The 11,375-nt window shown below is 47.6% G+C and overlaps 1 protein-coding gene across 2 annotated transcripts in view; it reads right to left on the bottom strand.

The window, feature by feature from the left end:
• Positions 1 to 3,007: 3,007 nt before the first annotated feature.
• SLC6A2 (solute carrier family 6 member 2) overlaps positions 3,008 to 11,375 on the bottom strand; it is a 50,039-nt gene continuing 41,671 nt past the window's right edge. For both annotated transcript variants that reach the window (XM_015443246.4, XM_065536638.2), the window contains 6 exons: positions 10,999 to 11,127; positions 10,457 to 10,556; positions 9,383 to 9,483; positions 8,732 to 8,899; positions 7,094 to 7,165; positions 3,008 to 6,705 (listed from right to left, as the gene is read on the bottom strand). In XM_015443246.4, the coding sequence (XP_015298732.3) occupies positions 6,682 to 6,705; positions 7,094 to 7,165; positions 8,732 to 8,899; positions 9,383 to 9,483; positions 10,457 to 10,556; positions 10,999 to 11,127 (594 nt within the window). In that variant the 3' untranslated portion in view covers positions 3,008 to 6,681. The remainder of the gene's footprint in view (positions 6,706 to 7,093; positions 7,166 to 8,731; positions 8,900 to 9,382; positions 9,484 to 10,456; positions 10,557 to 10,998; positions 11,128 to 11,375) is intronic.

Genomic DNA, 11,375 nt, shown 5'->3' with positions numbered 1-11,375 from the left:
TGAGACTCAAACCCAGGTCTAGTCCAACTTCCGACCCTTCACTCTTTCCACCAAACCAAAGGTCTGCAAACCACAGACCTCAGACCAAATCCAACCCACCACCTGATATTTATAAATAAGATTACTTTCATGCTACAACAGCAGTTGAGAAGTTGCGACAGAGACCTTTACAGAAACAGTTTGCCAAGCCCTGCACTAAACTTATAGGATGAACAAAAGGCAGCAACTCTCACCTTTATCTGTCACTGTCTGCCTGACAAAGTAGCCATTTATGTCTTCATATGAATTAGCCCATCAACTTCGTGCAGGCTCCCTGAGTGTATCTCATAGAGTCAGAAACAGAAAGGACTTTAGAAAATCACCCAATCCAACATTCTAATTTTACAGCTGGGAGAGTCAAGGCTTAGCAATGACTTTTCCAACATGACTCAATCATCACATCAGAGTTGTTGGTCTCAAGTGGGCACTGGGATACCAGAACTTTTCCTGAGCATTGATCCCTAACAGCATTGATCCTTCCAGTCCTGTTTGAGACTGTGTGACAAAGCAATATTCCCAGTCCCCTGCAAGAAGCTCCCATTAGGTGACCAAGTCCTTATAGCTCTGCAGTCTCTTCCCACAGTTCTGTAGTACCCGTCAGGACTTGTCTGGTCCCCACTCTACCCTATTTCCATAGGGCAGCGAATATAATGTGAAGAGCATTGACCCAGGCATGAAGGGGACCTGACTTTGTCCATCGGTAGCTGTGTGACCTTAGGTGGGTCACTTCTCAACTCCAGCCTCAGTTGTCTCACTTGCCTAGTGTGCGCGGTGTTCCTGTTGCTGCCTATCTTGCAGGCTCATTGTCAGGGGAAAAAATGAGGTATTTGCTGTGGGATGACTGATATGAAAAGTCAAGCCAGGCCCAGTGACGTGCACCTGTGATCCCAGCTACTCAGGAAGCTGAGGCAGGAGGTTGGCTTGAGACCAGGAGTTTGTGACCAGCCTAGGCAACCTAGCAAGTCACTGTTTCTACCAAAAATAAAATTAGCCAACTGTGGTGGCATGCACTTGTAATCCCATCTACTCAGGAGGCTGAGGTGGGAGGATCACTTTGAGCCCAGGAGGTCAAGACTGCTGTATGCTGTCATCGCACCACTGCACTCCAGCCTGGGTGATAGAGACGCTCCCTCAGAAACAAACAGACAAAAAAACAAAGTCAACATAATGCAGGGTGATTGAGATTCAGAAATAAGGTCTATTGTCATCCTCATTTAGTTTGGGGTGAAGGGCAGAGACCGATGCCATGTATCATCAGAAGAGAGAGGCCCCAAGGTAATATATACTTGTGGGTTTTAAATATTTGAAAACTTGATGAATGTATGGATCCTCTTTCCTCAAAATTGAGCACAAATTCATTCAAACAAAAGTTTGAATTTAATCTCAGAAGATTCTGAAAAATTTTGAAGCCCATTCGTGAACACTCAGTTCTGACCACTCCCAAGTCGCTGTAGAGAGGAACAAATGGAGCCCTAGAGAGAGACTACATGTATCAGTGCCTTTGGGGAGGAGATAAAAATGGAGCTATCCAATCTCCAGAAGTAGGATGGGGTGCAATTAAATTGGGGAAAATTCAGAAGCCCACCAAGTGCCTAAGGTGAGGCTTATCTGTGTTCCTCTGGCTTCTCCTGCTGTGTTGTCAGTCTAGGGGACGGGGTGGAAGCCTGGGCCACCAGATCCTCCATCACCCCCACAAAAGACTTGCCTTTTCCCTCTCTGGACCAGCCGCCCTCCCCTCCTCCCACAGGACCACTGCTTACCAGATCTCGTCAGGCACAAGGGAATGCCGGAAGTGCAGCTGCCTTCTGTTTGATTCACTATAATAAAGCCCAACTCCAATTTTGGGTTGAAACAAAATGATCAGAATGATAATAGCCTCTCTGGGATATCTGCCCAACTCTAATTTGTGAGGCCAAACCACTCCTACCCCAGGGTCCTTGCATGAATATATTTGCATCTCCCAGTGCTGCTGTACAAGGCTGGCTTATGACTGTCAAAAAAAAAAAAAGCAAAAAACAAACAAACCAAAAAACCTAGGCGCTCCAAATGGAAGTGATCTTAGAGGTTGCACAACCCCCCTCCCCCCAATTCCACCTGACATTGCATCCCCAGGAGACATTGCCTGCTATCTGCTTGCATATCTCCAGAGCTGGGATTACCACTTCCAGCAACAGCCCATTCTCTGTTCTGGTCGAATGTTGCAAGTTATCTTCCTGGACTTCCTACCATTGGCACCATTTCAGCACCTGGACCCACCACACACTCTCTGAGAGGCTTTACGTATTTGAAGACATTGACTGAACAATTATTTGACAACACCTCTTTTATATTGGTATCACTATCTACTTGCTGGCTTGCATTAAAAATAATTACCTGTAAGTTCACATCTTCCCCAAACAATGACAATACTCAGTTTACATCTTCCCCAGACAAAGACTTAGATCTTCTAAGGGTCTAAATGTGAATGTATCCCTCTCCCCAGAAAAATTCACACATGCACCAAATTGTGTATTTAATTCAATCCAACAGGAGGTTCTGAGTCCCTCGAAACTCAGCCTTAGAAATAAAAACTAAACTGATCTAAACCTGGTATCACTTGGTGAGCTCTTTTTATTTAAAAATACATGTTAATCTCAAAGCTAAGATTACAGATTTAACCCCTTCCAATCTCCTTTTCCATAGGTTATAAAAAGAGTTATTTGATGAAAAGATGGGTCACTATGACCAGACGCTCTTCTTTACTAGTAGGAAGTTGATCATAGACTCACCCACCTCCCTTACACAATTTGTAGCATTCCACCTTCATGGAAGAAAGCATTCAGAACTCTACTACCAGATACACAGCCCAGGAAATATTCTTTATTATTCTGGACACTTACATTTCCATGAAGAGAACAACTTTTAAAATAAATCCAAATCAGACACAGAAATCTGCATGACATTGGAACAGTCCATGACACAGAGAGGACACAATTGAAACAGTCTTTATTTACACAGAAGCAGAGAGACAGAGGGATGAGGGCAGGCACCCCAAAGTGACTTCACATTCACCAATGTTTCAGTGGCTTCTGAGACCACAGCAGAGCTGTGGATCCTGGGACTCACAGGGTACGACAATGTGTTACCCTCCAATGCCTCAAAACAGAAGGGTTGGATTAAAAACAAATACCAAGTGTTTCTGGCATCAGCTGAAAAATATCTGAGAAAGAGAAACTATTGAATGTCCAGAAAAATCAAAGTTATGGAGGCTAGAAATCTGACATTTCTCTGATAGAGAGATCATTGGTCACCGGTTCAGTTTGGAAAATTCTTACGGTTAAGTGATGTGCGTCCTTCATTGTAAATTTAACAGGAGAGCATCATTATGAGACATGCAGGGCTTTCTTTAATGGAATGGGAACTTTCATGATCTGATATAACCCCTGATTTTAAAGACAGAGAATCTTGAAGCCCCAAAAGATGAAGCCACTATCCCCAGGCCACTCAACTAGTCAGCTGCAGACCCAAGTCTGTAAAACTCTATGCTGTGCTTTTTCCACCACACCACACACCTTCTCTGTTTTTCTCTCTTCTGTGGCTTTCGAAGGAAATAAACAAATGAAGTGAGTTCAAGGGGCTTCTTTACTAAGAAACGATTTCTTTGGTAAGAATGCTTCAGTCTCACATTAGCAAGGCTGGAAAACAGATCATATAGCAGGAACTGGCTCCCATCTCAGTGGTAACTCCCTTTGAGAATTAAGGCAGCTTCAGGGATTTCTGTTCAGCAGGATATCTGGCAAGAGTTGGTAGCTCTCCTTCTCCCTTGTCTCGTTTTCATCTAGAATGAAGGCTAAAAGGTGGGTGCTAAATAACTAGACATTGAGTAGATGTAAATGTGATGTTCTCAAACTAATATTTTACATTTCATGAAAAACAATAATTCTTTAAAAACCTGACAAAATATCAAAAGTGTCAAGTGTCATATACAGTACACAGCACCCTTGTCCCGGGTGACTTCTGCTATTAAAAACAAGCTGCACAAAGGAAGTCAAAGATGACTTAACATAAAGCACATACTCTCTCTCCATTACACGTGGGTGGAAAGGTAAACCCAAATGGTCTCTGAGCACCTCCCCAAGAACTTCCAAGGGCTTTCTGGGTACCCCCATGCTCCCAGGGGACCCAGGCTTGGAGCCAAGTTCCCACCCCAGATTCAGAAGCCAACTTCCGCCACAAGGCAGAACCACTGCGCTGGTTTGGTGTTGGTTCCGCTAGCACCACATCCCCGATTCATGCCGGGACAAATGTCTGGAGGCAGAAGGGGCTACATGCAGATGGCAAAGAGGAAATGGCAGGCTGTCTCGGAAGCGTGCCCCTGCTCTAATGCACAAGGCTTTTGCTCTCATTTCAGACAAGAAGACTCAGCTTTTCACATCCAACTGTTCCAAAGAGTGATTATTGTCATCAAAAGAGAGCAGCTAAATAATTTCCTCTCTGGAAACCAGCTAGAGGAAAATAAATGGCATTCTCTCCCCCCTTCCCAACCTCCAACACATTGTTCTTTTGCTAAGAAATTTTCCTTTGCCGTTTGAATGAGTTTTTACAAATGACAGCCCTGGGTTGGGTGAACCATATTGTGCAGGGAATTTCAAAATAATCTGGGCTGAGAGTCAGGGGATGTGAACTGAAGGTCCAACTTGATCTCTTAGTTGCTAAGAAACCTTGAGCAAGAGTGACTAAAATTCTGGGTCTTGGTTTTTTCACCTGGGAAATGGGGAGACAGAAGCTATAGCCCTGCAGTCCTCACTGGGCAGATGGCAGGTAATGTGCATAAAAGTGCTTTAGTACAAAAAAAAAAAAAAAAAAAAGGAAAAGAAAAATGGTAACACCTAGGAAGAAGTTACCTTTTATGGGAGGATTCAAAGTCACTAATGGGATGCAGACCCCGACCTGATTGTTCTCCTCCATTCTTCAGCCTCACTGTTCACAGGGCTCCAAGACACCCGCCACCTGGGCTGTCTCAGGCATTCTGCTGACCTTTTTATATGGAAAGATTCAAAGTCTCCCCATTTTCCCTCTTTTCTCCAGAGAATGACCTGAGGACCCTGACCCAGCAAGGAAACCTCAGAACCCTGGGAGACAAAACCATCTTCCTGCCGCACCTTGGTCCCCTCATAACCCTCTTCATGCAGGATCCACCAGGCTCAATGACACCCCAGTTTGAGGCAAAGCACCTTCTTGACGTGTGAGTGCAGCGGCTTCTTTACTTTTTCCCAAGAGCCTGCAACAGAAGCTCCCACAGTCAGAATAAGAATCCCTCCAACAAGGGCGTAAGAGACTCTAACGATAAACAGAAACCCCTCCCAAAGATGCCACCAATTTAGCAAACCAGGAATCATTTCTCTTACTGAACTAAAAGTAACCAGCACCACCACCACCAGAGGGCACCAAGTGCAAGTTTGTATCAGAAGCAGATCCAAGTAGAAACTTAGAAATTCTCTGAAACCATCAACCTGTCCCATCCACTCTCAATATTCTCCCCTCCACTTGAGAGAGTATTTCTGGGCTGCTTGTCTCACCCTACCCTCCAAGGTGCCACATCTAGTGCATGAGAGTTTTTGCAGCCAACTCTCCATTTCTCAAGACCCCTGGTCCACTCCAGGTGGGATTCCCAGAGGGAGGCTGTGTAGGTGTCCACGAACAATAAATTAACACAACAGCCTGCCAGGCTCCCTTTGGGCACCCACCTGGCCTTGTGAGGAGAGCACGGTGAAGACACACATGTGGCCTCACTTGGTCCCTGTCCCCGTTTCCCCAGGCAGATCTCAGCAAGTGCAGATGGGTTTCTGGGCTCCATGTCTTACAGAGCAAGAGCAGCATGAGGCCTCAGTAGATGTGGCTTGCCACGTGGCCTCTACCAGCTTGTCTGATGTAGGTACCTCCTGGAACCTGCTCACTAAGGTTCATTTACCCTCTTCCTCCTGGCTCCCATAGCTCTGGGCCATCTGACCACCAAAAGCTGGAGGAATGTTCCAGAACACACAAATCAAACTCAGATTGGCCAGAGTGAAAATTAACTATGAATGTTTCTACTCAAAATCCCTCAAAGCATCTATCCACTGACTTCATTTTAGGGACAAATAAATCTAACTCCCAGGCTGAGGCTCAGGCATGAGAGGGGGGTCTAGGGTGGGCAAGAGGAGGGTCTATGTACCTTCCCTAACCACCCCCCTAAACTCAGCCAGATTTTGTTTGATTTTGGGGGTTTTTTGGGTGTCTGATCAAAAGCCCATCCTCTCTCTGATTTGGTGGACTAAGAACTTCTGTGCCCAAAGTCTAGGCAAATGTGGTGGAGGTTTCCGACCTCATGAACCTAGCTTCGGCAGGATCCCAAAGTGGGAGAGACTTCCCCCAAAACAACGGGAACAGAACAGAAGTCATTTTCCTGTTTGCTCCTCTCCTCTGAGCTAACAGCCCCCAGGCCAGATGCACAGAAGGTGAACAAAAACTACAGTCACGAAATCATTTGTAATTGCGAAAAGAAGAGAGGATAAGAAATGACAGCTTCCAGGAGAGGAATCCCAAGACGGTGTCCGGGGTGGGAGTGAAGCTGATGCCTGTGACCTGGACATTGGCATGGGGTTCCTCCTTCTCCAGGCAGGCTCAGATTGCCAGCCAGTGTTGCAACTGCAGAGAAAGACGGCGAGGACTTGATGACATGGTGGGGACCGACAGGAGCAAGGGCCAGCTGGCGGGGGCAGCAGGAAGCAGAAAGGAGGCAGAAAAATACCCACTTCCTTCACGGACCTCAGGGAACATGTAGGTCGATTCCCTAATTGTCACAGAGGCCCAGAAAGGGCAGCAGAACCTCCCCAAAGTCACATGGCAAGCCTGAGGCCATGGGCTCGCAGGGAGCCTCCCTGTCCCCCATCCCGATGTTTCTAAGGGGAAAAGGCAGCTCACACTGGGTTTCTGGGTTTTCTGGCTGTGAGGTCCAGCCTTGGGCAGTGCACAGCAGGGAACAGTCAGGGCCCGCCTTTGTGATCTCCACCCCAGAGGTTTAGGCTGCACCCACCTGGAACTGTCTGACATCCCTCTGAGCCACCAGGTGGTGCTCATTCTCCGGCGTGATGCCATAGGCCAGTCTCTGAAAGGAAGAGAAGGGGAGGAGGCCTCAGCTTGGCCCAGGGACACCCTTCTGGCAGCTTGATTGCACCCCTAGATGAGGGTCACCTGCTATTTGACCCTGCAGCCCCACGTGGATAGCATTCGGGGTCTGTACAAGACACCTCCAGCCTTATTTGTGGAGCTGGTCCATTAAGTCATTCATTCAGCCACTGTTTCTTGAGCTCCCTACTGTGGTCAGACATGGGGCTAGGCCCTGTGGATCCAGACTTGAAGGAGTCCCATGCAGTCTCTACTTTGGGGGAGCTTACAGCCCATGTAAGGGACTGGCAATGAACAAATACACACATCGTCTTAGACCCAGAATGGAGAAAGTGCGGCAGGGAGAGTGTGGAAGGAAGCCTCTGGCCCTGCAGGAATCAGGGAAGCCCTCCTGCAGTGGAGGCACGTGTGGGGTCTCAAGCCGTGTGTTCTGAACCAACAATTGATCACTGATAGCGGGAAGCCTCTCCACTCCCAAAGTGTGGAGAATAGAAGGCTCAGGTCCCAGTTCCCATGTCTAGAATGAGGTCACTGAACACCGATCCTCCCAATGACCAGGAACAGAGGTCCCCAGACTTAGGGATTTCACAGACAGGAAACATATCACAAAGAATGGGGGTGGGGACTCTCTGTCTGGTACTCCCTTCCTTGAGTTTCTGCACAGCTCCCAAGGATGCCTTCCATCCTCATTTTATTTACCTGCCTTCGTTAGAATGTGAACTCCATAAGGTCAGGAATTTTTGTCTAGCACCTCGTGTACTGCCCAGCATATATCTGCGTCCCAATAAGTACCTTCCAAGTGAGTGGATAAAGGAATGAAGGAATGAAATCTTTGTTTTGTAAAGTAAGGATATGAGGAAAAGACTACCACTATTAGTTTACGAAAGAAAGGGTATTTTAATCAAACAGGAATGACATAATTTCAGAATAAAGGGCACTGTTTCCTAAATATTTATATAAATATGTGTGTGTATATATGTATATATTATGTATATATACACACATGTACATATATATACACATGTATAAATATTGACATATATGCCGAATGCATAGAAAGAAAATATAGTTCAGAAATCTCTGGTTTAGGCTGATCAGATTATTAGGTTCCAGAAAGAGGCAGGGGAAAACCAGAAGGAGCAGATCACAGTGTGCTTGGATGGGGAGAGCTGGGACATCTGGGGAAATGACAAAGCTTAGACGGAGACACGAGAGTGAGCTGGGTCCAGGCAGTCTGTCTAATCAATCCTTAGTGAACTCCAGGGCTGATCTCACCCCCAAGTAACATGTACTGAACACCTCCTGCGTGCCAGACACTGTGCTAAGTACTTCCTTTTTTCCGGGGTAGGTAATACTATCCTCAAGATACAGATGTGGAAACTGAGGCTCATGGGGGAAAATAACCTGAGCAATGAGGTGGGTCCATCTGACCCTAGTGTCTGTGTCCTTCTGTCTCCCTGCCCCCACCCCAACAGGAATGAGAGTCCTCCCGTCGTCCCCCTCAGCCACCTCCCGCCCTATTCCCCTGGGGAGGCCCAGAGCTCACCTCCCAAAGAGAGCCCTGCGTGCTGAGGAACTTGTAGATGACGTAGATGGGCACCAGGACCATGGAGGACAGGGCAATGCCCCACCCCACCCAGTTGGCCCAGGGCGGGAAGATGTAGTCGTCGTAGGTGAGTGGCTTGAAGTTAATGATGCTGACCACAACCACGAACTAGAGATGGGCAGGGAAGGGAGAGAAAGGAAGACAGGGCAGGAGAGAGACAAGAAAGGAAAGAAAGAAGGAAGTGGAAGAAAGGTGGGAGAGAAATGAAGAGCAGTGAGCATCACAGCAAAGGGAGGAAATAAGGAAGGAGAGAAAGAGAGAAAGATATGGAGAAATGAGAAAGAATCAAGAAGCAAGTGAGAATCAAAAGGAGGCAGATATGACAGGGAGCAAGAAAAGAGGAAGAACAGAAGGTGACTTTGGAGGAGGCATAACAGCCCCCAGGAACCTGGCCCCAGCTCAAGAACCCCCGAGTAAGGTGGATGTCTGCCACATTATCCACAGGGCCGAGCAGCCCAAGTGACCCTTCTGAATGACCAGGGCCTCTGGATCCCAGAGCCTCCTCCCCTAAGAAGCAAATATCCCCACCCAGCTCCATCCTGGACACAGCCCCCTCCCCACACACAGGGCTTCCCTGCAGACACTACACACCAGGAGGAAGGCAGGACTGACGAACTTCCAGCATAGTCTCCAGTATAGACCCGGCCTGAACCCCATCATCTGCTGGATGTCGTTGCTGAACCTGTCCACTCCTGTGCACACACAGAGAAGGGCTGTTACTATGGCCCCCGCGACAGCCAGGGCCAGGTCCTCCCGTGAGCTTCTGGCCCGAGCTGGAGAACAGGGCAGTGAGGCGAGATGCTGACATGCAGAACTCGGGAGACTTGAGGATAGGGACTTTGTAATGCAGAACAAGGGAGAGGACAAACTCTAGGACAGTATCCCCTTTCATGTGCCACCCCAATTAACCTGTCAGAGGGAAACCTGGGCTCAAAGAGGTGAGGGGATTTGCCCCAAGTTCCAGAGCTAGTTGGCCTGACTCCAAAGCCCAGCTCTTTCCTCTTGCTCTGAAAATAACAACAACAACTATGCATACAGCACATTCCCTGACTTAAATCTGATAGGAGAGCCCAGACTCTTCTATTGAATCTCTTTCTGAGCAGCAGCAGAGTGAGAACTAACATGTTGGTGTGACGCTTGTGGGGAAAAACAAACAATGAACACATTTAAGGGCTTGTAAAATATTCTCTCGGTTCATTCCAGAATAAGTTTGCCAGAAAAAACACAGGATACCCAGTTAAGTTTGAGTTTCACATAAATAATGAAAAAAAAATAGTATAAGTATGTCTGATGCAATATTTGGGCTATACTTATACTAAATAATTGTTATTTATCTGAAATTCAAGTTTAAGTAGGCAACCTGTGTTGTGTTTGCTAAATCTGGCAACCCCCGGTAGAATGAATTCTATGACTCAGGGGTCAGCATTTTCCTAAGCGTTCCTCTTTCAGGAGCTGATGCTGGATACCTCAGGGGCCTTTGCAGCCTCCTGTTAAAAGCAGGTTCATCCAAAGGTGAGCCAAGGATTGAGATTTGTTCCCAAAAACTGACTTGCTGGACTCTGGAATTTTCGGTGGCTGCTCTGGAAATGGAAGGCCTCGCTGCACCTCCAGGTTAAAGGATTCTAGGAGGACTGGGAGCTGAGGCTTTTCCACACACTCACATACCATAAAACCAGGAAACTCCGATGGCTTCCATGAGGACAGCAAAAAGGATGGAGGTGCCCGCAGCAAAGGTGTCCAGGAGTGTCAGCACATAAATTCCACCCTGGCACAGGAAGAGAAGAAGCCAAGAGGCCCTCTTTGGTCAAACGTGGGAACTGATTGTTGTGTCCGTCAACTCTTACCTGCCCCCTGTCCCACTTGCTCGGAACCCTATTTGAGAACACAGGGCATAGGGTTGTGGTGCTGTTGTATTGACATCACAGTCACCTCAGTTTCAGCCAATAAAGAGTTAGATGGGTTCCAAAGGGACTTTTGCTGCCCCTCAAGTCAATAAGCAATTAACAGAGCTGCACGGAATCCTCAACATCAGAGATGGAAGAAGACAACTGGGCCTAACCCTAGTGGGTCAGGCCACTGAATTGAGGATGCTGGATCCCGCATTGTTCTCCCTGAGCTCAGCCCCAGTTCCAAGGCTAGGAATGCTTGACTTTATTGAAATGCAGCCTCAGAGGCCCCCAGGTGACCAGAGACCAGCCCTTACTCACCTTGGTTATGCAGAACAGGGCAAGAAGGAAGGTGCCGAAGGTGACGCCAAATGTGAAGAGTTTCCGGTGTCGCTTCAGGACCTGGAAGTCGTCTGCCAGGCCCGTGATGATAGCCTCCATGCCTCCCATCTGGAGGGAACCAGGCGGGGTGGGGTGCGGGAATGAGGGTCTCTCTGGACCTCAGTCTCAGGCCCCAGGGTTCCTAGCGCCTCCTGCAGCCCAGGACTCACGCAGGCTGCCTTGCCTCTCTTGAGAAATCAGCACGTCCTGCCTTCTTCCCCATCCTCTTGTCCCATTTCTGTCCTGTTCTGAGGCAAACTCAGAACTCAGAAACTATGCGGGAGAGGGTAAGGGTTAAGTTAACTCCTGTCTCCCCT

Source organism: Macaca fascicularis, chromosome 20 (genome assembly GCF_037993035.2).
Source record: "Macaca fascicularis isolate 582-1 chromosome 20, T2T-MFA8v1.1".
Lineage (NCBI taxonomy): Eukaryota > Metazoa > Chordata > Mammalia > Primates > Cercopithecidae > Macaca > Macaca fascicularis.
Note: the sequence above shows the minus strand (reverse complement) of the source record. Positions and strands in the feature narration are given on the sequence as shown.